At 51.8% G+C, this 26304-nt stretch overlaps 1 protein-coding gene across 1 annotated transcript in view; it reads left to right on the top strand.

Moving 5' to 3' along the window:
* Positions 1–788: 788 nt before the first annotated feature.
* The window catches only part of BNIP3 (BCL2 interacting protein 3), a 103521-nt gene continuing 78005 nt past the window's right edge, over positions 789–26304 (top strand). Inside the window, exon 1 of the mRNA XM_055068190.2 lies at positions 789–1363. Coding sequence (XP_054924165.1) covers positions 1306–1363 — 58 coding nt within the window. The 5' untranslated portion in view covers positions 789–1305. The remainder of the gene's footprint in view (positions 1364–26304) is intronic.

The following is a 26304-nucleotide window of genomic DNA, read 5'->3' on the forward strand; positions in this document are numbered from 1 at the left end:
ATTTCGGCTGGTTGCGCGTTCGTACATGTATGCGTGTTTGGTCACCGTTATCTCTGCGACGGCATATCCTCTTATCTGGCTTCCTTGCACTACACTTATGCGTGAGGGGTAAAATGCGCTCAAGCGCAGCTGATACGTTCTCCAAACGCGGGGTGCTATTCCGGGCCGATGGTCCGCCAAGGGCTCAGGACGATAGTGCCCTTTGCGGCGCGCGAATTCGGCCTCACGGCTTGAAAGCGTGAACGCTTTCGAACGACTGCTCTGACACCAAATCTGTCAGTATCCCAGGAACACTATGAGTGTCCTGAAAGTCGATAAGTGGCCTAAAAGCCTGTTGAATGCCACAGTGATAATCGTTTAAGCTCCGTATTTACGCATTCACGTACGGACACATTCGAAAGGAAAGTTTCAGAAGCGCGCCACGCAGGCACAAACGAAAGCGAAACTGCTGGGAGCAACCTAAACGTGCTAGACAAATAAGTGTGGATTGAATTGCATTTATGCTCCCTCTTACACCGAGATACCCTACTTTTGTGTACTTTGATATCCACATTTTATGTAAACAAACAAGGACACGGCTTTCGTAGTCGCGGAAGTTGTTCTTTCACCTTTTTTTTTCTGGAATGAAAATGCGCTTCTGGGTTCCCGCGCAACAGCGTTTTAGCCAGCGCCACCACAAAACTGAGTAACTCCGCAGGAAGCCGCGAAGCGGCGCCACTGTTTTCAAAACAAACGGTGACGTTGCGCGTGGGGTGATTTCTCGCGTCGTCCCCTCGCGCTCGCTTCACGATAGCTGTGCAACCTTCTCTCGCGCTCTTGGTAGGCGGTGGGCGCGTGCTTCTCTGCTTGCTGTATTCCTTTGCTTGGCGCCGCCAACAGCATATTCTACGACGCTTGTTATTCATCTTTTTTTTTTCGGGAAAGGGGGAAACGAACCGGCAGCAGGCCATCGCCGTTGAACGCGCTCGTCCAAGGTCCTCGTCCGGCCGACGGCGAACGTGACACAGCGCACAAGGCACGCGCTCGCTCGAGTAGAGAGACAACAGACGCGACGATCAAGCCCCCCGCCACAAAAGACCAGCGCTGCAGCTTCTGCGTCGACCCGACTTTCGACAACTCGACTGCGGTGTTAGCTCGCGCTCGGTCCACCTCGAGCGTTCGCCCACGAGTCCGACGCTTTTCGTTCCTCCTTTCGGATCGCCGTCTCATCCGAATCCTGCTGTTCCCGCCTCGCTGCACTGCGTCGCCTAGCAGCTGCTCTTCGACCGAAGCCCGCAGTACTACGTGCGAGTCCGGGCGTCGATTATGTCGGCGACTCCGCCGCATCAGCCGCCGGCCGCTGCCAACGATGACGCGCTCAACGGTAAGTAAACAAAGCGGAGACCTCGCTCGTTTCTTATCGACGTGCCTCGTCGGGGACGGAAAAAATATACGCGCGAGTTGACGCCGTAGCGCTATCACGCGCGCGCCTTTTGGCACCGTTGTGTTCGCGACCAGTTTCGTTGGCGTTGGCTGCAGCGGCAGCAGCATACATGGCGCTCGCTCAGCTGTGCGCGCGCCTAGACTCGCGCCCGCGCGAAATGTTCCTATCTGCTTTCGCGACCAAGTCGCTGACGCAACGTTCGTCCTCGCGCCTTGGTTGTCGTGATTTGCTTTCGCAGCCGAGCGTCGACGGTTTCGCGCGCGACACTGCACGTACGATTAGCGTTTGCGCCAGTTCAGCCGCGATTCCTCGATGCAAGCTACGCTTTCCGCGCAGTTTACGAGACAGGCTGTCGGCTTGAGAAGTACTACACGACGCGAGTGCGCCCGTTATGGTTTTCTTGTAAAGTTCGCGCGCGAGGAAGCGTCTTGGAACCGGCTGTTCCAAGCGCGTACGAGTAGCGACATTTGACGAATCGCGTCGTGCCGCCATCTGCGTTTGGTTTGCGGTGCTCCGTTGTAGCAACCTCTCGTTTATTTAATTAGCGCTGGCTGTCATAAGGCCGCCGTGAAATCAACAGAACGAAATGCGCGCAGCAGGTTGTGCAGATGAGCTTCGCAGCGCCACGAAACGCGATCGCTTGGCTCTTTGCGTTTCTTTTTTATTTGGTGCAGGTTTGTTTTTCTCAACTCGCGCGTTTTGTTTAGCCAGCTTCCCGCTTGCACGCGTACCCGCTTCCTGGTATTCTTTTTTTTTTTTTTTAACTTGGCGACTATGCGTACTGCACAGAAGAAAAACCTCGCGACCGAGTCCTCCCACTCCTTTTCCATGCGACCCTGTGTATCCGCGAAGTTGTCGCGCCATTTATGCAACCAATTATATGCAGCGAAGCAGTGAAGCAGACGACCCTATAAAACTGCTGCGACGCAGCGTGTGCTCGCGCTATCAGTTTCGCCTTTCTTGTTTTCGTTTCTCTTCCCCCTCGTGTTGATTGAACGTGACGTTCCGCCCTACGTGTTGCTATAGGTCGGTTCGCGCATGGGAGGCGCGGACGCGTTATTTGCGACTTCGCGATTCTGCGTTGCGTTGTTGCTGTGTCGCGCTCGCGATATGCGTCTTCCTACTCGCTTGCATATGCTGCCAACAGTCGCTGCCAACGGAAGCCCGCAAGGGCGGGCGCGTATTTACTTTCGGTTTTTGATTTGCAGTTTTCAGTCTCGCCGAGCGCGAAATTTGTCGAGAACCGGACGCTACCGCGCACCCGGCTCTCTCGCGTCAATGGTATCATTTATGTGCGTGCAAAACGATGGGAACGCTACGAAAACTGAATCGGAGGATGGTGTGATTGGTCGCATCTCAACACGGGCGTTTCTTGCCGATCGCCGAGCAGACGGTTCGCGTATAGGAATATATTGAGGCGCTTTTACTGTGCTATAGGCTACCCTGTTTTCACTCTTGAGCCAGCGTTGCTAGCGCTTTAGCGCTAGTTAAATGCTGTAAATGCGTCGCTGTGAAAAACGTGTATTGTGGAACTAAAAACGCAGTAATAGAATACCAACTCACGTACTCAATTTACGCGACAAAAGGTACTTTCTTGTGTAAATTTAAATTCTGCTTGTGCTGCAACAACTTTGTTCGCTTCACTGCAGTATACAGATAATCTTTCTCGACTTTTGTCGAGAAGTCAATCGCCGTTTTTTATGTTAATGATGAATCGCCGTTTACATATTAGCGTACCATAGTACTCGAAATCCAGTTCTGCAGCAGCGGAGCTTGCCTGCAGTACCATATACCGGTGTGAACGTAATGTGTCGTGGTATCGCATGGTGTAGTAACTCTGTGAGCGAAATAGCTGCACGTGCGTGACGCTGAGCGCGGCCTATACTTTCTGCGACCGATGTTCATTCTTTCTTTTTTTCATGGAAACTGCTTGTTAAGGGGAAGGCGGAGCGCGTTAGATATTATCGACAGCATCCAGGGCGTTGTGTTCGTGAAGGCTGTCTCAAGCGACGATATTCGAATGCACACTGCAGTAAAAAAAAAAAAAAAAATGATTACACGAATATCGTGGCAACTCGCAAACATTCGTGTTAAGGGTAATAAACAGCAGTTAAAGCACCAAAGTCAGGGCAAAACAGTTTGTTTATTACAGGGGCGGCGCCACGATCTTTTCCTTTTTGGGGAAGCGGGGGATGTGGATGTGGGAGAGGTACGCGCTGTATGAACTATAAGGTCAGCTTTGTCGCGCCCTAGGGGTATGACGGGGGGTTCAGGTTTTAAAACTCGCTGTCAACCAAAGCCTTCGGAAACTCCCATGCTCACTGTGATTCGAAGCATGGCGGAAATCGTCATTTTAGAGAATCTTGGGTTTTTTTACCTGCCAAAACTATGGATCTGATAATTTCTATACTTCGCTGGACACGCCGCAAGGCACATGAGACATAAGGTTGTACCTGGAGAGTCCGGAATAATTTTGACCTTCTGCATGTTTTATTTTTTTTTAACATTCACCCAAATCTTAAGGACACGAGCCTTCTTGAGTATCCCCGCTCCCCCCATCGAGATGCGGCCGTCATCGAACCGGTGACCTCGAGCTCAGCATCACAATGCCGAAAGCTACCGCGGCCGAAGACGACTTCATTACGAAGTGGGCTGGTATCCAGGATACGTGCTGTGTTTGCGTATTCCTTCCGCCGACGCGCATTTTTCACGGCGGCGTTTGCTAACGAGGATAGCCGTTGGGAAGGCGCCATCATTAGGAAGGCCGTACAACCGTATCGGCGGGAAAGAATCTAATGGCTTTCGAGAGCGTCTACTAGTCTTGCAAATAAATGTTTGCTGAATACGCACGGTTCACCATTCGCGGAAGCTTGCACCAAAAGAACCATGCATCGTTGTGGTGGAAACTGGTCACATTAATCGCAGCGACAGTGCACGAAAAATACATTTCGCTCTTGTGGTCGCGGCAGGTGGAGCGACGCACCATTTGTCTTTATTTTTTTTTTTTTTTTTTTTGCCGGGTGAGTTGGTGAAGCGTGTGGTGGGGGAGGATACCGGAAAAGAGAAGGACGGCATGCTGCGCCAATCAGATCACGGGCGCTTCCTTTCTTACCAGTTGGGACGCGGCCGGCGCGTTTTTTTTTTTTTTTAACCGTATACCGGTTCCCACGTGATGTACGCAGCTGTGACGTTGTTTGCGCACCGGGTAAATGCAAGTTTACTGTTACACTGGGCTTTATTAACAGGTGTTCCCCGCATACAGTGCACCGTATACTATGTGTGCGTACGTCACTCGGTTTTCGCGCGACCTGTTGTGCGAGAGAGAGGGAGAGAAATATTTAACTGAGTGATAAGTGCATCTAGACAATGTGTGTAAGAATGCGAGTTATGGACCGATTTACAACGTTTCTGGCTTTTTTGGGGTGCAAACTGTTGTACAGTGTAGCCGGCTACTTGTTGTGAGCGCCATAACTATAGATTATTGTGAATAACGTTCGCGTGTACGTACGAAAACACTTTCGATCCTGGCGTACCGCGTCTCGCGAGTAGCGAGTAGCGCTGCTTTCGTCGTTATCGCCGGCGGCGTTGGGCCCCGGAACATCAGCCGGGGGGTGGGGGGTTATTCAGCACGAATCCACCTACTGGACTGTCCATTTCGGCCGCTGCTGATTGGATGCAGCTGCACGAGAGAGGAGGAGACGAGCGGCTCTGTAGCCAATCAGCTCCCTGCTCTAGTGGCTACAAAGGCGTCCCTCGAGTGGCGATGCACGTAACTGACCCCCCCCCCCCCTTTCTTTTTTTTTTTTTTTGTTCCCCGCGCCTTTGCCTTGCGTCGAAATCATTCGGGGTCGGTAGCGAGCTTATCGCATAGTCTCGAGTACCGATACGACTATAGCTTCCAGGTGTGTTGTTCACCATTTCTTATCCTAACTTCTCCTCGTCACTCTCCATTTATTTATTTATTTATTTATTAACCAGTTACCCGCTATTACGCCTGGACCAGGTGTCCCTTTGGAAGGATCCAGTCGTGTAATGTAAACGACTATAGCTCTGTAGCCAGCCCTGCCTATCGGAAAGCCATATGCGGCGTTTTGCTGCTATAGTTGTCGTGGAAGCGACACAATCAATTTATCTGCAGGCACCTCACCGGAAGCGGCGCAGGGGTTGCGCCATTTTTGTGTATTTTTTGATAAGTGTGTCTCTTTCTGCAACGCTCGAACGGTCTCGGGAGTAAATAAGCGTAACGGAATACAGCCTCCGAGATCGGCCGGTGCGCGCGAGCCTTTCCCGCGCTCCGCCCCATTTCGCAGGCCGTGAGTGAAACGAAATCACGGAGACGCACTGCCGTGGAGGAAAGGAATAAACTAGGAGGGAAGTGTCGCGCGATTCCGCTAGCTTCGATAAGCCAGCCTCCTCTGTCACCACCCCTGCCACTCTCCGGGCCTTGTGCGCGGTGCCTTTTGGTTAGAGTGATCTCGGTTGGGATTCGGCCCTCGTGGTTGCCGTTCGAGATTGCTTGGTACGCGGTAACCTTTGGCGTCGCCTGCGGTCACAGCCGTGGGTGCACGTAGGGGCTATCGGGCGATTTTCTGCTACCGCGCGCGTCGTTGTTCGCCTCAAATGCGTTGCCTCGAAGATGATCACCTCGGTTAGTGGAGTTGCTCGCGCTCTCGCCTCGAAACCCGACCAGAATGCCCGAGCGTGGTCTTCAAATCAGCTGTTGTGCACCCTAAACTGCGGTGCGCATTTGGTTGCTAATTTTTGTCCCGCTGTGTTGCACCTGTATTAGGAAGAGACTAGACGTTTTGCGGGATAACTTTTTGTCGCATTATTGCTTAGTAAAATGTTCTGCTGTGCGTCTTTAGTTGCGAGACAAATCAATAGCATTGGTAGGCACTCTAAAATGCCGAAGTCGTCGCCTAGTCTTCAGATTTACGTGAACTATTTTGTAAGGCTGTGTGCTGTGACGTCGTTACGCTGTTGAGACGCGCCCGTTGAGTTCTCGCCGGCCTGAGAAGCCGAAGACTTTGAGCAGAACGACCGCGTCGACTGGTAGTCCTCTACTTTAACAACAGATCACCAATCCATCATTGGCCACAATAAGGGAAGGAAGGAAGGAAGGAAAACTTTATGTGGTCCTGCAAGTAGTGATAATTAATCACTAAGCGGGCCGCTCCCACGTTGGGACCGGAAGGCCAAGCCTCACGGCCACATCGTGAGCCTGCTGGACAGCCCAGAATTGTTCATCCAGGTCCGGGCTGCGAAGTGCAGCCTCCCACCTGGACGCATCCTTGATCGCCGAGTCTTCAATTCTTTCGCAAGACCAGAGCATGTGTTCGAGCGAGGCTAAAGCACCACAATCTTGGCAACAAGGCTCTGTATACGTCTCTGGATAAAACAGGAGGAATTCTTTTTTTTTTTTTTTCAACGGGATCGAAAGCAATTGCTGCAGACCCTATACGACCGCTCGATCGTCTTCACATGCTTTCGGGGGTGAAGTGCACGATTAGAAGACGGTCCCCAAACGCGGCGAATCGCCGTCGGAAGGTCGTCTCGGTCGCCTGCACACATTTGCATGGCGAAAGGTTTCCTCGTTTGCCTGAAAACGCCCCGAAACGCGACCAGTCGTCCTTGACGTGTACCTCTGGTTGTCGGGCACCATGCCGGTTAGCGCCTGCCTGCTGCTTAAGCAGCGAGCCGAGTCTACGTAACGTGAGGTGGTTCGGTGCGCTACCCGACTGACATAACGGAGGCTGGACTGCGTCACACGCTTTTACTTTCACGGCGTGCGCGTTTGTCGTGCCGACCATGTACGCCTGTTCCGGAACCTCCCCGCACCAGATGCAACCAAAACGAGCCGACTAGAATGTACCACTTATCTATCTTGTCACTAGGGCCTACTTCTCCTTCGTATATTTTTTTAACGCCTAGGCTTCAAGATTGTCACCTGACGCGCTCCCTCCTCGTCTTTCCCTTCCTCCACGCGCACAGCGCGCTAGCGGAGCCCTTTCCACACCGCGTGGCTGAGCTGAACTCGGGGTGACTAGTGGGTCCCGGTCTCGCCGCCGTCTCGTATTCGCCGACTCGGCTCCGGGACGTCGTCATTTCTCTTCCGGATCGCGCGTTGTGTGTATTTATATCGTCCGCGGGCCTCTCCTCGACCCGCGCTTGACGACGCAGGCGTCAGGAAGAGTGTGTGTGTGTGTGTGTGTGTTTGTGTTCGGAAGGGGGTTGGGGGACGCGTGAAAGTGGGCCGACTTGAGTGACCGACTGCTGCGAGTACGTTCGCGCGTGGACCCGCTGCTCTATCGAGATGCTGCCACTCATGTCGTCCAGTGGGAGGATGGGACTGATGCGCGAGGGCTAGTCCTGCTCTGCGCCTTCTACGCGTTAGAGAGAGAGAGAGAGAGAGAGCGGGGAGCGGCACCCGAAGAAGGCACTCGGTCGCGCCGAGCTCGTCGTCGTCCATCACCGGCGCGGAAGGCGTCGCCGACTGCTCTCTCCGCGATGACGAATGCCGCCTCGTGCCCCGCGGGTTGACGGCGCCCGGGGCATTCCTCACCCGCGGCTCGTGTGTATTGCACGAACGCGTCGCGGATCGAGCTTATGTAGGACGAAATCATTCGGCCGGGCTTCGCACACATGTGTCGCTAAGACAAAGAAGGAAAGAGCAAGAGTGATAGAAAGAAAGAAGTTCAGAGATCAGGGACGTGCGTGGACGTGCAAACGTGGTCCTTTACATCGTCATCCGGTTGCCGGCCACCTGCGTTCGAGCAGCGCAGTAACGTGCACTGCGGCGCAGCCGACGGCTTGGGACGCGCACAGTTCAACGAGTGTTTCGAACTGTGAAGGCGCAAAAATGTTGACTTTTCATCCGCGTCGCAGCGGAAGGCTGCGCCCGGGACGATCGCAGATGTTTCTTGGGGGATATGAGAAGGGGGCGGGCGGCGTTGAACTGACATCCGCCTTCCGGTGTCGGGAGTCCTTGAACTATGGCGCAAAAAAGTCGGAGGCGTCCATTGGCTTCGTGCTTGGTGGTCTGGAAAGGAATTCCAAGTGTTAAAAAAATAACTTTCACATATATATTTACGATAATAAACGGGTCGACACTAAAACTTCCGAGACAGTAATAACGTAAAAGAAAGGAAACAAATTATATATATATATAAAGAACATTTATATTAAACGACGGAAGCGCCCGCAGTGGTTGTCGCTGGAAGAAACAAAACTGTAGCTGCCCGATATTTCGTATGCGTCGCTACAACGTGTAACGTAGGTTGCGTGACATCGCTCGCTCGCCGTGTACGTTACTGGCTTTGCTCCCTGCCATAGTATGCACGTGTGAAGAAAGGGGTGGGTTTTCCAAAAAAAGCCCCTCCTCCTTCCACGCAGCAGCAGTACCGCCGATTTTGAGTCGGCGGAACCTAAAGCGCGTCGCCAAAAAAAAAAAAAAAGAAAAGAAAACGGTGCCGACGCGCGCTTTGCGCTCGGGGGCCTACGTGCCCACGAGCACGCCTGCCTTCTCTGGTGCGAGATCGGTCGCGTTGCGTGCCTGTGCGTCGGGGAGGAGAATCACGCGTTTCGTGCACCCTTTCTCTTCGTCGCCTGCGCTGACAGCAGCGAGAGCAGAAAAAAATTGTAGCCGCGAACGAGGCTTTGAGGGTGGTCGCGGGCAATTGATGAGGGAAGGAAGGGATAGACAGAACGAGGAGGCCGGGCGCTTGGCAACGCTCCCGCGCGCCACCAGCAGTTGGTGCGCTTCCCTCGAGCTTGCTTTGCTAAGTCCGGCTTATAAGAGACCGCGGTCCTGTGGTGTGCAGTGTTTGTCGGCCCCTCGGAGGAGGAGCCTTGCCCTTCGCTCCCTCCTCCGCCCCCCCCCTCCCCTCCACATCGATTTCGCGGCGGGAAACGCTGGCCGGGCTCGCGTGCGAAACCGCCCACTCCCTTCCCAGCCTGTGTCAACGATTCCTGCGCTTTCTCTCTCTCTCTTCTCGGTGCGCGTGTTTATTCAGGATGTCTTCTTCAATACGCTTCTACCGACTTTATTTCCGCAATTTATTCTTTCGTTCCCACCTTGCCGCCACCTCTTCCCTGTCGTCTTGCTTTGTCGTTCGCACACCTGCATTATGTAAAGCCTTCTTCCTCGTTTCACATTTATAATTTGTTCCTGCGCTTGCGTTTCCCGCGGTTTGTTGTGCTTTAAGTGCACACACCCCTCCTTTTTCTGTTTTTGTTTTGTTTCGCTCGTATGTTGCTATTTCTCATTTCTAATTGTTCGCCTCGGCGCATTCGCTGAGCGTTCCTCTTCTTTTCGTGTGGGAGCGTGCGCGATGCGTTGAAAAAGAAAGAAGGGGCTCCCCACCCCTCCCCCTTTGGCCTCGGGAGGGTCGTTGCCTGTGTTCCTCCGACGAGCGGCCGCATCAGCTGCACGTGTTTGTGACGGCGCCGTGGCCCCTACTGCCGACGGGTTGAGAGGCGCGCTACGAGGGGGGGGGGGGGGGGGGGGGGGGCACGGGGGGGGGGGGACGTCGGACGAGCGTGGCGAATTAGCTCCGCAAGATGGCCGACGAGCAGCGAGAACCAGTGCGGAGGGATGCCACGGCGTATGAAAAGAAAAAAAGGAAAATAATTGAAACCGCGTTGTAACGGCTCTCGGATAGGCTGTGCGAGGCCTGGCAACATATATTGTAACTGCGCTCGGCGTTTCCTGTCGTCGTGCGTTTGCGCGAGGACGTCGACCCCGCCCAGTGTGCATGGCGTGGGCGTCTTGGAGCGCCTTGTGCGGCTTCTCGAGCGCATTTTCGCGGGTCATCGTCGTCGCCTTCTTCATCGTCGTCCTTATTTCTGAGTATGGTTAAATGAGGTCGAGCCGAAGTGGTTGGAAGCAGTACGCCCACGCCATCTCACTTCTATGCAAAGAAAGTATTAAAATTGCCTTGAAGTTAACAAATAAGAATGATTATAAAAAAAGGACACTTTAGCACGCGCAATTCGTAAAACGCTGAAGTGCGCACTGCAGGACGAGCGCCTCTTCCAGCGATCTCCACTTTACCCCTGTCTCGCTTCATCTGACTCCGTCATTAAACGCCTGCAAGTTTGCCAATTTAATCGCGCCACTCGGCGAGTTCTATACCGTTTTCGACTGCGTCTCCATCTCCTCGGTGCCGATTCTTTTTCGCTCTAGTAGACAACCGCGCTCGTCTACTGTGCATGCATTGCGAGCGCTCTGCCCGGCTCTGCACTTCTTGCTCCTCCTAATGTCGACTAGAGTATCGGCTACTCCCGTTCGCTGGTCACCAATCGGTGCCGCTGTCGCCCTATCTTCTCGTCGGGCATGCAGAATGCAAACGCGACCCTGCAATAAGAGTTCGGCGCGCGATAAGGAACTTCACGTCACCTTCAGTAATAAGGGTTCATCTGGGTCTATAGTTGGCAGGAGATGATTCGTCCTTGTCACTCTGCTGTCTTCGCTGCTGAAACCGCGGCAATAAACCGAACGAGAACTGGAGACGTCGTCGTAGTCTGCCCCCAGCCCTCTACCTCGACGTCTTGGCCAAAACTGAAATTTTGGAAACTGAACCGACGACGTCTCGCGCGAGGGCCCGGCGTGCATAATGTTTCAGAAACGCCTTTTCAACCCGTTTTCTTTCGTATCGCTTCTTTAAGTCGCGAGTCGATAACAGGGGCTCTATAACGTAAAACTATTCCAAACTGTCCTATTCCAATTCTGCAATTAGCCCTCCGCGATTGGTCGGAATCTTTTTTGGACCACCCCCACTTCACCTGTCTCTCACGTGACGTGACGAAAACTGCGATAGCCCCCCATCTGATATGACGTGTCCAGACTGATTATGCATGTTTTGTCCGAAGAAAAGAAAAGCAGCTATTTCTGATTCGACGCCGTTTCGCCATTAGCCCCCGGCTGTTGGTCAAAAGTTTTCGGGCTGCACCCACTTCACCTGCCTGTCACGCGACTTTACAAAACCGCAACAACTTACCGCGTCAAAGTGACGTGTATGCGTTAAAGATGCATTAATATGCCGAACCAAACTGAATTTTTTTCTGAAGAACCGCAGGATGCCCCGTTCCGAAAGGAATAAAAGATGGCTGCCGCCGATCGCTCAGGCACTGGCTACGCGCACCTGTAGCAGAGCATGTGTTTATTTGCATATAAGAAAACTTCTTGCGTGGCCGTGTAACGTTTTCGAGCACTTTCAGCACGTTTACGACCTCGTTCTGCCAACTATTCTTTCATGAGGATCCATTTTAGCGTCATTCTTAAGCTTCCGTTGTATGCCACCGCGATTTTCGACCAGCCGCCGCGAGCTAAGTAAAGGAAAGCGGACCAATCGCAGACGCCGGCACCACCTTCTTCATCCGGTTATGGACTTCCAGTGCGGTGGGTCGGCCCTATCTAATCCCTCTCCACTTGAGCGTGCTCCTCGCCTCTTGTCAGCCAATTAGATACGACTAGCCGCTCAGCGAAGGCAATGTTATTCGTTTTTCAAGCATACAAAAGTGACCTCGTATAAACGAGGGGAGCGTTTGATTGGTCTGTTCAGACAACCCTGCGGGTGACCGCCCGGTGCTTGCGTCGGCGGTTACGCAAATTTGACGTCAGGAGATCGAAATAAAAACATATTGGAATAGCTTTACGTTATGGGTCCCCGGTTGTGTAGTACAGTGCTGAGCGATTGAAACGCGATACTCGACAGCGCGAGACTGCCGGCTCTATTTACGCCACCGGTGGCCACTGGAGACAGCGAGTCGATGCATTTCCGTGTCACGTGGAAAGCGAGAGAGCCTTCGTGGTGCCGCGTGACTGCATTCTCACCACCTGGGCATCCTTGACGCGCACCGAAAGACGTGTATTTTTTTCTGTATTATTACTATTTTTATTTTTGCATCGCGCCTCCCCGAATCGGCGACCTCGCACTCGACTGTGTAACTGAACCAACGCGCCGGGTGGGAAAGCGGGGGAAAAAGAAAAAAAAAAAAAGAAAAAAACAAAACATGGACAAATGGAACTCGAAAGCCTGGAAAAAGCAACAACGTGTAAAACAGAGAGCGAATGTAAGCGGAGCTTATAAAGTTGACATACTTCGCATAATCGGACTTTTATTTACTTATTCATATTATGATTATTTTATTTTTTTGATGACGATGATGACTGTAGCGGTAGTGTATATATATGCACAACTAGCTGCGGGACGATGTTTTGCTTCGGGCGCGACGGAGCGTCGACCGTGCACTCCGGAGGGGGGAGGAGGTGGAGGGTTTGGGAAGGCGTTGGCCGGGGACGGCGATGTTTACCATCCGCGGCGGCCTTCGCCGAGGAGGAGGAATGCGCCGCGCTTGGCCGTGTTTACACCCGCGGAGGACGGCGGCGGCCTCGCGTTTTCTGTTGCCTCGCTCGGCTCCCTGCTCGCTCGCCCCTCCCTCCCCCCCCGTCTTTCTTTCTCGCCCCCGACGTTTCGGATCGACGCGCCCTCGGCTTCAGAGCGTATTGCTTGGAACACCTAGGTACTTCTTTGGGGCACCCGCCCGTCCCGCCTGGTGGTGCGTGCGTGCGTGAGAGCTCGAGAAGATGCTCTTCGGTGGTTTTTCGACCGGAACTTGCTGCGGGCGTTTCCTTTCATATTCTTTGTTTCTTTGTTCCTTTGTTCGTTTCTCCTTCTCGAAAGGTTTACGGTATACGTGGCGTGCGTGTTTCTCCTTTCGACTTGCCTTATGTCACCTTGTCATCGGCGCACCGTTTGCATGAAGTTACTTTGTGTCATCCCCGCCCTTTTCGTGAAATGCGCCCGCGCCTGCTCTATCTGTTTCTATTTCTTTGCACGAAATATGGGGGGGAAATGGGGCGGCGTTCCCTTAAAAGCAGCGTTTCTTCGCTGAATCGGCGAAGAGCTGAGGCTGCATGGCACCCCGCCGTGGCTTAAAGCTCGACCGAGCGACGCCGCAGCCTTCCTGCAATGCAACGGCCGATGCTCGCGTGCTCGATGTCTTGGCGAAGAACGTTCAATGGTGCCCATAGGAGGCCTAAATTGGCAATTGGCCCTCTCCCTCTGCGTTTCGCTTGTACAATCGGCATAAACTGAAACGCGAACAGAAGTAAAATAATAACAACAATAATGGCTTTTTCATTTCTTAAGAAAACTAGGCTGTACCGCGCAAGCTGCGGTCGGCGCCCCATTGCTTATGGCGCGGCAGTTTTTCTGGCATCGCCTTTCCCTAAACAGCGGTTCGGTGAGCGGGGGGGGGGGGGGGGGTTGCGCGCTTGCTTCCAGGAGCTGCTACGCCGCGGCTTGCTTCGGCTGCAACGCGGTCCGGCCGCCGGTTCGCTGTCCTGGCGGTGAGCCAGTGGACGACCTTGGCAAAGCGCAGCGGCAGTGACTCGGTCCCTGCCTTGGCCCGTTGCTTCGGCCGCGTTCAACTTAGTCGAGCTCGCTTTTTGAGCGGTGAAAGTTGAATCTCATTAGACGTCGCGGCATCGTTGGGACAGTCTTGCGGGCCCCTCGGCCCTGCACGTGAGCTTGTGACACCCCCTCTTCCGCCGGCGTTTGCGATTTGGCGCCATTACAATTCGGAGTTCCCGAATCGGAGCGGTACGCCTCCTTTTTTTAAGCGGAGGAAAGAGCCGGATTCTGACGACGTGTGGGATGTTGCAATGACTGCGTGTCAGTTATCTTTCAAAATAATAAAAAGAAAGGAAACCAGAAACTATAGACAACATGCTGTACGCGGAAGTTTCCAACAAGACTGGCGCGTCAAGAAATTTCTACGGCTGCCCAGTAGGATGATTGGTAAGACTGAAGCGTTCACACGCAAGAAAGATAAATGGCAGAAACGATGAATAATGATAATAAAGAAAAAAAACGTTGCACGGACGTGGTCACGGTAGAATTTCGATCGGGTATGTGTGAAAAAAACAACAACAAATAAAATAAAATGGGAAACTACGATTGACACCTGAAGAGCCTAAGCTTGCGGACGCTTGCGTGAGCTGCAGAAACGTGCTCATCTGGGCCGGTTGATTCGTGACTTGAGCGGAAGCAGCACAAAATAAGAAAACTTGAGGAAGGCGACAGACAACGAGCCCTTCTCGTCTGCTGCGGTGTTTCCGCTCATCAGGGCTTAAATTAACTTAAGCTAATGGAAATGAATCTGTGGCTTGCACCCAACTGACACGCATTAAATGACACTAAAGAGAAAAACAACTTGGAACAGTGTTACTAAATTACGCTTCTGTGATAAAAAAAATAAAGAAAGCCAGCATAGACGCACTAAAGAAAGGCAGGTTGCGATGCCGTGTTGAAGTTCCTGCAGTAACTCGGCGCGACCTCGTGGATTTTGAGGGCTTCTGCTCGGCTCCAGTTAATTTATTTGCACGCAGAGATGGACCGTATTGTATCCCAAAAGAGCCAAAGACTGAATTCGACAAGTTCTGAGAACTTTCGTTGACCCATAACGGCCCGAACACGAGAGAATACCCTTTGAAACGGATGACGTCACACTGAAGCAGCAGCGCTTTATTCGGGCGCGGAAAAAAATGTGGAAGTCGGGTTTTTATTTTTTTTCTACCGGTAATCAACCTGTTACCGCGAAAATACCACAAGAGGGTTTAAGAAAGATACTGTGTGGGTTTAAAATGATCTGGCCGTTTCACTCTAATGCCAGCTTAAGGTTAGGTTATTTGTCGCAAATGCGGGGAACATTCTGCCGAGGGTGGAGTGGCGCCGGAGAGAAAAATCGAGTCGCATGAAGTCAATCGCCCTCTTCTTCATTGCACGAGCCCTTATAGGTCGCGCCGCTTGCTCGCTTCTTTCGCATTTCAATGACCGCGCTGCATTACAGCGTTCGGCCTGCTTTGTCTCGACTCCCGGCCGCACAGCTTTCGCGCGATACTGCTGCTGCTGCGTCTTTTTTGACGGTGACTGTGATTGCACAGCGCCTGTCGGCGACGCTCTGGCAAGTCGGGAGATGAAAGGTCGTCCGGTACGGCGCCCTCTTTCCTCGCGCATTCACTTCCGCCTCCCTCGTTTTGCGTAACACAACTTGCGCAACTGTGCGCGAGGCTGTCGCTGCGCGTGCGGGACATAATCCAGCTGGCGTGCTGCAACAAAGAGGAAGAAGAAGCAGACGACGTCGCCGTCTGTCGGAAGCGCCGGCGGCGGCAGAAGTCGCGACGGCGGCGAACGGGTTCTAGCGCGTCTGCCCCGATCCGGCAGGGGGCAGCAGCCTCGAAGGACCTCTGTTGTCTGTGTCGCCTCGCTGGGAGTTTCGTGCAGTTTTGAGTGTAGCGCCGAGTCTGGTGGTCTTTAGAGTTTGCGGACTCGGGTAAACTTGCGTATGCGCGTGGAGCTTAGGTCGCAGGAAAAAAATCCGAGCTTATACTGTGGGTTCTTCGGCACGCAAGCGGCCGCTTCCATCCCGTAATCTCTCTATGGTCGCGGTTGTGCGTGTAGCGCCAAGCGGGTTGTGCAGAGATGTAGTGGAAAACCTCCCGTTTTGTTCTCACCGACTAATTCTCAAAATTATTTTGTCCGTTTATTTATCTGTCCTTTTTTCATGTACGTAGTTTTCCTTTATTCATTTTAATTCCCGCATACACGAGCTATTTGATCTCGCTTCGGCCAACGCACCTTTGCAGCAAGAATAGATCGCGGACTACGTAGCCCAACATATCTGTCGCCTAAGCAGAGTAGGTACTACGAGGCGCGCTATGCAGACCACTCGCATTGGGTGCTACGGGAAAGCTTTGCAGTAAAACGCCCTCGAACTGCGCGGCGCTACACTTTGCATGCGCGCGGCCTTATCTGTTAACTGCTCCGAGTTTCCAAGGCTACTGCCGTGTCCGCCGGCGTCCAGGAGCCGTTTCTGAACGGCGGTCGCTTCTCTCGTAATCCTCCTGTCTTGCACGCAAATCCTTCTCCCGGTTCGTGTGCACCCCCAGTGCAAGGGTAGCAAACCGGAAACTGGCATCTGGTTAATCCTCCCATCCTTCCTTTCCTCTCGCTCTGTGTATATCTCTTTATCTTTTGTCGGCAGCAACCAACTGCCGCCGTCTGCAACTGGTGCGGATGTCAGTGTACTGTATACACGCAGAAGGGCAAGAAAAGAAAAAAAGAAAAGAAAGAAACCTCGAGCAGGATGGCAGTCGTTCGCGGTGCTGCACGCATTTTCCTTTTTCCCCGAGTCTCGGTCGGGCTTGGTTGTGTGCGCTGGCTGTATGTGGCACGTGCGTCTGGGCTTCTTCTGTCCCCTTATCTTAAGGTGCTTACGCCGGGAGAAACTCGTTTTGTACTCCTTTCTGTGTTATTGCCGCTTGCCAGTTTGTATGTACCTATATGCTGGCGGGCTGCATGACACGTACGTGCGTTCGTACAAATAAATAAATAAATAAATAAATAAATAAATAAATAAAAATGAGCTAGAAATGGCGAGATAACGAAACCAGTATCAAATGTTGTGTATTTCGGTCTCGCGTGCCATGCCATTTATTGATTGGCGCATCTCGCTTGAGCTGCAGTTTAATTGCTCTTTCTTCCAAAGCGTCCGACATCTGCTCCTTACAGCCGGTCTTTGCTAAAGTGAAGCCGCCACCGACGCGCCTAAATTGTGCGCGTTGATGTCTGACGCTGGCTGTACAGTCGTCAGCTGTATGAGAGAGAAGGCGGAGTTTTTATTTTAAGCGACAATCGCTCGTCGTCTGTGGATTTGACTTTGGCATGTTATTGACGTGTAACAAATAATAGCTTTCTATAGTTGAACATTAACAGTCTCAGTGAACACTTTCACGCGGGACATTGCACCTAGCCACCACGGTGTCCTTAAACAAATCGAGTATTCCCTTTCGCAATGCTCCACGAGGTACACAGAGAGAGAGGGAGATGACTAGACGAAAGGCAAATAGATCGGCCCGAGCTTGTATGCTCTGGCCTGCTGACTCTACATAGGGGTTAGAAGGAAAGAAAGCAAAAAAAAAAAAGTGGTGCCTGATGATGATGATGATGATGATGTCCCTCAGGACAGCCGTGATCGCACTGTGGTAGCATATATAGCATACCTTGCGTTGTGGCCAGGAGGCACATATGCGTATATCGCGGCGTGATGATGTTATATCTCCACACTTCGATCTCGTGGGCACCTCTCCGCCTCGGACCCCGTCGCCGCGGATGCGTGACGAAAGAAGTGCGCGATAAGCGCGGCCACGCAATGCGGCGACGGTGAATTCGCGCAGCTGTTGGTGCTTGTTTGAACGAGATCCGATTGTCCGGCTTTTCCGCGTGTTTGGCGCGTGACCCGCAGAGATTACGGGGGAGGGGGGAGATTGCGCGTGGCCGTCTCGCAGCTGGGTGGTGCTGAGAAAAAAAAAGGCGTCCGGGACGCGCGCGCTGTGCATGCAGGTGATCGCTATATGGGGTGATAAGCGACGTGTTCGCGCGTGGATATGAGTCACTTGAGGGCCTCGGCTTGCACCGGACATGTTTCTCTTTTGTTTTCTTATTTTGACTTGCACGTCCGTGTGTCTCTCCGCTCACGAACGGGCCTGTCCGAGCAGGCAGGCAACGCCGGTCACCGAACCTTTTGTCCCCGCCTGCTGGTGAACCAGGCACCGGGAAGGTGCGCAACTTAAAGCAGTGGCTGTCGTTTCAGCTGAAGCACACACTGCGCCAATATAAGAGGGGTCACCATGCGGTGATGTGCGTTTCTTTTTTCTCATAAGAACGTAAAAAAAATAAACTAACGTTAAGAGCCATTCCACTCTGTGAAGATGGATGACGCGCGGAGCTGTATATATGGTCATAAATATGTGTTGATTGAAAAGAGACATGTCGCAAGGAATATTGTTTCTTTTTGACGATTTTCTTGTTTTATTAAATTGCACACTCAATGCCTTTTTTTTTTATTTTTAGCCTTCCTTCGTTTGCTTTTTTGGATTTATTATGTGGTCACCAACGTGACCATCGCTTTATGATCGCCGTGATATACGGCCAGTGGCTCTGTGGCGACAGTGGAAAGGTTCTCGGCCAACGTGAGGTCTGTACACGACCGATGACCCGTCGTGGCCACACTGATGTTTGTGTAACATTGAACACTTAAACTTTCCAAGAGAAACGCCACGAACAACTTTCCGCCTCGCCGAGACACGTCTATGTTGAAATCACCCACAATTACGATGGGAGTAGTAGTTGCCCACGTATCACGAAGCTGCATGGGCAACCGAGGAATTAAAACCTCGCAGTTGAAGAAGCTGGCTCCCGCAGAACTCATTTACCATATCCAGTGACCCTGCATGTGATTCGAGTTGTCAATTAATTCACCCTCGCTCTGGCATCTCGCCATGACCACCTCCTCGTTAGCTTGGATAGTAGAGCGACCGCCCCGGAAAGGTGCTGGTCCTGGGATCGAATTCCGGACCAGGACGAATTTTTTTCTTCGATTGGGAAGCCTTATTTCTGAGATACTCGTATGGGTTTCCTTCGTAGCTTCGTGCTAGAAGACTTCTTCAGTTTTCCTTTCGTGAGCTTTCTTTCTTCTCCACCTTGCAGGCCTCCGCCGAACTGATCAGACGTATATTAACTTATTATTCACCGTTAACGTTTACGTGAGGACGGAAGCACGAAGCTAGCTTACGTTACTACAGGCATCCTCCAACTTTGCCTGCTTTCGGTAGGAGAGAAGGGTCGCCTCTGTAAGCGCCTGCCATGAAGTCTTCCGACACGCATGTTGTTCAGTGGAGCAAACTATACGGCGACGAAACTGTGGTTTCGAAAGGGCGCTGTGTGTCGCGTTTGTGCAACGGTCGTGTTTGCCCGTCGTGTGTGTTGTTTATGCCGGCTCGCAATTGTGCAAGTAAGGGCACGCGGCGGTTCCTCCGTCGGTTTCGACAGGCACTTCTTGCTCCCACGCCGCGACAGGATCACGCCGTTCCCGTTTTGCCCAACATGTGCTGTTGTCGTCTCCGCTCATTAAGGCGCGGGTCTTGCGTTGAGCGGACTTGAGGAGCGTACACATGCAAACAGCGCTCGCTTGCACGCTAACTGAGCAGTGACGTACGTCCAGGAACCATAGCGAATTGCGCGGTATACTTGACGATGGCCGGCGGAGAGGAGGACATCAACACGATTGTGTGTACAGTGTTTACCGAGGGCCCCGTGCAGATCGTTCGAAGAGAAAGAAGCCTTCTGCTTATGTTTCTTCGCGACAATCGGACTTTAAGTCGTGTGATGGTGCAACTCTATGCGCGACCCAAGAGGGGAGCTAGCAATTGCTGGTCTTTTCTATGCCGTGCCATAGACCCATCTGTATCGGCACCACCGCCACAAACTACTGTATGAAAGATGTAGAGAGAGATAGAAGAAGGAGAGAGATAGAAAGAAGGAACTGAGATATAGGCCTTTTGCACCAGTGCATTCTAGCCGCCTGCTCGGTGTTGGTCCAAATAAAAAATAAGTAAATAACATAAAACAACAGTATAAGAACGAGAAGACACATAGGTCCCTGTGAAAAAAAATTTCCCGCATCTCGGAGTCGTTCATTTGAGTGTACAGACACTAATGTAGTGCGTCACTATAAGATTGCTGTTCACCCCTTTCCGCTGTGTACAGTGGCCTCTCGCGTATTAGCTGACCCCTTTTCGAGACGAGCGGTGCAAGTTTCTCAGTAAAGGTCGCGCGCACTTGTGTTGCACTGGTCGTCTGCTCCTCGGTATACGGTGCACTGACCCACTGCCCGCTCCACCGTTTTCGGCGCTCGCAGCACCTCGTCCGGGGAAATCTGAATGACCTCCTCTTACACAGAAGCGGCGCGGCGGGCGTCTAAATTTATTCGCGACGGCGCGCGCTAACACTGGCGAAGCTCTGTGGGCGGGACGGAACGGTGGGGCGACGCGCACTTCTACGTGGAAACGACTTGCGGCTGCGATTTTCGCAACTTTGCATGCGATGACGCCGAGCGTGTGCCTCTCCCCCGGATGTAGCCACGCTCTAATCGCGCCACAAGCGCACCTGTCTGAATCTGTCCGCTAACGTACGTTCTGGGTGACGTTCCTTGGCCGGCGCTTCCTCCTCCTCCTCCTCCTCCTCCTCCTCCTCTCACAATATCTTCGAATGTAGCCTAGCGTATACGTGCCTTTCCGCCGTGACTGTATTGTAGCGCATCGACCGAATTGCGGAATGTCCTCGGGCCGTACTCTTGAAGAGACACGAGCCGAGCTGTATTAATAAACTATATATATACGCTTCTACGGCACCAGAGATTATTGCACTTAACGACGAGACGGGACTCGCGGTTAACCAGAAAAGACGAAAAGAGATAGAGATAGAGATAGAGAGAGAGAGAGACGTCTGACACCGGCGCCTTTGAAGTTCCCGCACCGCAGCGAGCAGTGACGTCATTGATATTTAAGACGTCTGCTTGTGAGTAGTACGTCCACTTTTTATCGCCAAATGTGCGCTACGTTCTATTCTAACGTAGCCAAAGGCTGAAGTTGCTAACTTTCGAGAACCTTTACGAAGCCACGACGCTCCCCGGGCACGAGAAAAATACGTTCGAACTCGTGACGTCATACTGACGTGTACCGTCGCTGGTGTTTCGGCGCGAATGAATGGAAGTTCGGCATTCGTTTTGTTTTTCTTTTTTCGGTACTACCTTGCCAAAATTGTTTAGACACACTGTTGTTTCTGTCCACTTTTTTGCTACCTCCAACAGAGTGAATGTTGAGATGTAAGTTAACGTCGCGCATTGTCTCTTTATGTGGCAGTGCGCGACGTTATGTTTCCGCGAAAACAGCGCACATACAGTTTCGGAAGAATACTTTATCAGTTTAGCGCGTTAGTTTATCTTTAAGCTTAATGCTGAACACCTGCGCTAAAGCCCCTCCATGACGTGTTCGTCCACCGCAAAGCGGCCCGTCACGCTAGGGTCGAAGGGCTTTCGTGCACGACGAACACTTTGTGGTACCGGACGCGCGCTGTCAGCTTTCTTGGAAGTAAGGAAAGCAAATCCGGCAGATGAAGGAAAGAACGAAAGAAAGAGCCAAAGAAATGAAGAAACCCATTCCCCGAGGGCAGGGTTGATCTCTCTGCTCATCTTCGACGAAAATCGGCGCGAGCAATCGTGACATCTCGAGGGCTTATGCGCGCGTACGCAGGTGTACGCGCGAGTGCGTCCGTCCCGCTTGCGCCATTCGCTTGTCGGGCGAGATGATCGGGCGGGGGACCATTAGCAGGACGTAATCTCCGCCGGGGGCAGCGGGCGCTTCGCTTCGCCAGTTCGCTGCAGCGCTGTATAGAACCGTCAGGCACGTAGTCAGTAGTGGATGGCGTTTATCATACCCGAGGAGCGACTTTTCGTCCCAGCGGCGCCCCAAAATTGCCGCAAGCAGTCGACTTTGCAGACCTGACGTATAGCGTTCCCTCGCGTACGGTTTCTTATACCGGCGTGCATACTAATGCGTGTTCTGTCCAAGGTCTCGTTAGAGCAGTATCTGTCTACGTACCTACCTGTCCGTCTGTCTGTCCGTGTTGTAAATTTTATCGGGCATCAACTTACGGCACTATACCGATCTTGCGGCGAATTCGCGAATTTTCGAATTTCAAAGTACAATTGGATATCGTGTTCACGTGAAGCTGCGATTCGCACCAATTTAAAGGTGCCGGCAGGTAAGGGCTTCTTATAACTGCGGTCCGCTGCGCGTCCTCCGTTTTACCGGTGATGTCATCCGGCTGTCTTAATTATGGGCCGCCAAGTGTCCCTCAGAGCCTATAGTCTCGTAACAATTTGAGCGAGACGCTACAGCGAAGCGGTTGCGCAGGCCTTTCTGTTGTTTACAACGGTCGCGGGACCCTTCCGGCCTGGTCCTCTCAATCCACCTGGTGATAAACAAAGGAAGTTCCGCTTTCGATCGCTTTTGTGGCGCAGTCGCAGTTCACATTAGTTTATTTTACGTAAGAATCCCTTTACGGGGAATATTACAGTAAGGGGTGGGGTACGACGTAACAGGGGAAAAAGAATAGAAAACGAATGTGCGTACAACTTTGCTCATGCGGTTTGTGGCTCGGCCATGAAAGATAAAAACTGGCCGGTGATGACGGCAACAATATCAAGAGGAAGGGCCGGCATTTCAGTCTGTCGCAGCTTCGGGCAAAGAGCGAAACTGAAAAATACTCGGATGTTAAACGTGCCGAGGTTCTCATACGTGCCAAAGCCATGACATGAGTATGATGCGAGCCGTATATATCCGGGGATCGAGACTCCGCATTCATTTTTTGAACACCCGGGGATCTTTAACGTGTATCTAAATCTCGCCACAACTTTTGAGCTCAGTAACGCGACGCCGTAGCCACTGCGCTTACCGCGGCGGGTAATCCCGGATTTTGTTTGCACGACGGCGTGAAACTTGGTGCTGATATGGTTGTTTCGGTGAGATGCACGCACGATACGGCTATACGATGTACAGTGCTCGACGATCGAAGGGTGCGTGTAGAAAAGTAACATAGCGGTAATGACAGTTGGTATACGGTGATGCGGCGATGAGAATATTGGTGGTGGGAGGCCTGATTCCGACTTCGTTAACTCCGATGTGGTGGCAGTGCTCGGAATGCACGAATCGTGCAGCACGGTTTTGTTGCAGTTTTTAACCCCTTTGCAAAAAAAAAAAAAAAAATCAATATAGGCATTCCGTTGCGCTTATATTAACTTCTTGTTACGTGGAATAAAAATGCGTGTTGGGATGCAGCTGAATGTCGTCGCTTATGTCTTTATGGGAAGTGCGTCCACGAAGATATGCTCGACGTGGCCCTCGGACTGAAAGAACCGTGTTCTATAGCGTTGACCGCTCGAGTGGTTTGTGTAGGCAAGCAGTTTCACTTGTTTCGCCTCGCGGCGGAGATAACGTTCGAGGAAAGCCCGGTGTTCCATTAGAAGTTGATATCATGATATGAGTACATCACGTGAGCACAGCTGGTCAGATCGTTAGATACAACGGCACCTACAGGTATTTGTGCGTCTGAAAGGATTCTAGGAGCGAGTTAGCATACACGCATATACTGAATGGTGAGAGCATTGCGGCTACGCGAGAATGACATTAAGCGAGCGTCGCGCTTTTCGGAAATCCGAGTAAGAAATCACTCCGAGTGACTGTGTGGTCATCGGTAACGTATGCGGTATGACAGATGACGCGTCGTCGAGAAAAAGAATGCGGATATATTGCAGGGTGATGCACGTTCCGGCATCGCGTTTGTCTTTAGGCCCCGGAAAATGTTGGCGAAGCAGCTGTCAGGCACGAACCACGTTTGCTACTCGTGAAAAAGAAAGAAAGAAAGAAAAAAACAGTGATTCCCCGCAATCACGGACTGGGAAACACTCTCTCGCGGGGCTTTTCGTTATCGACGAAACACGGAGGCTCGGTCTTCCGGGAAATTGCGGGCGCACTGGCGGTACGACTAACTCAGACGATAGAGGGGGCGTGCACACGGGCCAGGCCGACACGGCAGCGCGGAACTGGGCACGTATTATTGTACTGTGTGCACACGCGCGAACGTATAATTCACCGTTCCCGCTCGTGTTGCATCTACATGGCGTGTAACAGTACGAACGTATGTGCAGTTGCACCCGGAACACGTGCAGAATTATACGACGGCAGCAGGTATACGTATTGCGCTGACGATGTCTTGTGGCGACTGCCAGTTTCCGAAATCTTACCGCACCGGAACGACGTGTTTCGCTTATTGGCGCGAAGTATATCTATCTATCTATCTATCTATCTATCTATCTATCTATCTATCTATCTATCTATCTATCTATCTATCTATCTATCTATCTATCTATCTATCTATCTATCTATCTATCTCTCTCTCTCTCTCTCTCTCTCTCTCTCTCTCTCTCTATATATATATATATATATATATATATATATATATATATATATAGCTGGTTGTTCGTTCTTATACTGCAAAGGTGCGAAGCGGGGACAACGTATGTGGGTATAAAGTATAAATGTGTCTGGCACTGCCTCGCGAGGTTGTTTGTGCGTCCCCGTGCATTCCTCTATACGCTCCTCCTACAAGTAGCACTCGAAAAGGAGGCTTAGTTAACGTATCAGATGTGCACGACGGAATCGTCGCGAAGCTTGCTTGCCTTCGTTTTAACCGGCAACTTACGGGCAGCACATGCAGAGAGCGTCCTATAGTAAGCAACACTTGCGAAACGCGCCGTGCGGTCGAGCGCTCTCCGGCTTGCTGCCGACCTCCACGGGGATTCTGTATAGCGTGCGCCTAAGCATGTTTGCATATCTACGGGAGAAGGAGAAGTCCGAAACTTAAAACGTGGCCGCGTGCCATATATGCTGCACGCAGGTGGCGCGCGTGTTCTAGGCACCGTCTTTTTTTTAAGTTCGCGAAGCCCACTGCTGCAATTTCTGCGTGAGGGTATCATCCGAGCTTGTATTTAAATAAACATCTACGCCGCAGGGCATTTAGGTTCGCGAAAAAAAAAAAAAGAAAGATTGGGCGCTCACCAAACTGTGGCCCTAAATTTTACGCTGCCTGGTGTCGACGGAGCACACCAGCTGTTCCGCGGTGGTTATATATACTTCATCGGCGGTCAGCTTCTGCGCAGCAGCGCGTCCTGTGCAGACTGCATAATTCTCGAGCGGCTTCGTGTTAAGGGCTCGCCAAAGGTAAACAACCTTAATCGGGAATGAGAAGCTTCGTTCGTCCTTTTTATTTATTTTTTTTTAGAGCGCGCGCTCTCCTCTTGGCACAGCCTCATTGTTGGCTCCGCTCTGTGTAGAATAATTGTGTTGACAACATGCCAGGACACCCCTAATGAGGCGGTGCGTGGTACTCCCCTATAGTCGGGAGACTTGCAACGAGGATCCAGTTCGAGACGAGCGAATGCAATTTTGTGCAGTGTATACGACCAGTACAGTATAGTGTTATTGTGGCTTATAGATACATATGGCAAAAACAACATAATTTCGTTTTTTTTTTAATATGTAAACGTCCACTTCATTATATCAACCGCCCTTTCCTTTTTTTCTTGTAAAGGCGACGATATTACTCGGTTCTGTTAGATTTGTTGTTCATAAGGTGTTCCCTTTAACGGTGCACTGCATATTCTACACTCATCAGTATGCAGAGAGCTTCCGTAAGACTTTCGGTTAAGCCTTCTGGAAAAAGAAAAAGAAGTTACAATACCCTATATATATAGATGGCACTCCTCTGGCCTCAGTTCTGCCGTACAGTGGAGTATTTTACAAGCGTCTCTTCTTACTGCTAAAGTAGAACAAGAAAGCTGTGTGAGCGAGAGGCATGGGACGCGTTCCTTATATCTGTACTTCGCCAAGAACACGTGCCCGTAGTGTGTACTATGAGACAAAACACTTCTTTTTTCCTTGGCTAACTTGATTGTCCACAATACGTGACCGCGGAACTTGATTTCCTGGGCGATCATGGACACACTGGGCCTCTTCGATTATCTGTCCCCGACAGTGTTCCCGGACTGCCCGAGGCGGTGTTTTCAGCCAAGGAGCGTTACGTATGCAGCGTGTCGGACAATCCGGGACCGTCGGGGATGGACAATCACAGAAACCCGCTGTTGCCCCAGCACGGACAAGGGAGTCTTACCGCGGATGCATTCTTTATCGATGACAGGTGCGACTTTTCATTCGACCGGCAGTCACCTCGTGTGTCACGTGCAGCCGGATTATTTGATCCCGTTGGGAGAGCGACGTAAGCCTTACGAGAACGCTGTAATAGGCAGCACTTGCGGAGGCTTGGGCTGCCATCTGGCCGACCACGGCGGCAGGTGCTCCGTTTTATCATAGCGCCGGCGTGCTTCGATAACCATCGAGAGTTTCCTGCAATTACTGGCGG

This window comes from Dermacentor andersoni, chromosome 8, assembly GCF_023375885.2.
Source record: "Dermacentor andersoni chromosome 8, qqDerAnde1_hic_scaffold, whole genome shotgun sequence".
In the NCBI taxonomy this organism is placed as follows: Eukaryota; Metazoa; Arthropoda; class Arachnida; order Ixodida; family Ixodidae; genus Dermacentor; species Dermacentor andersoni.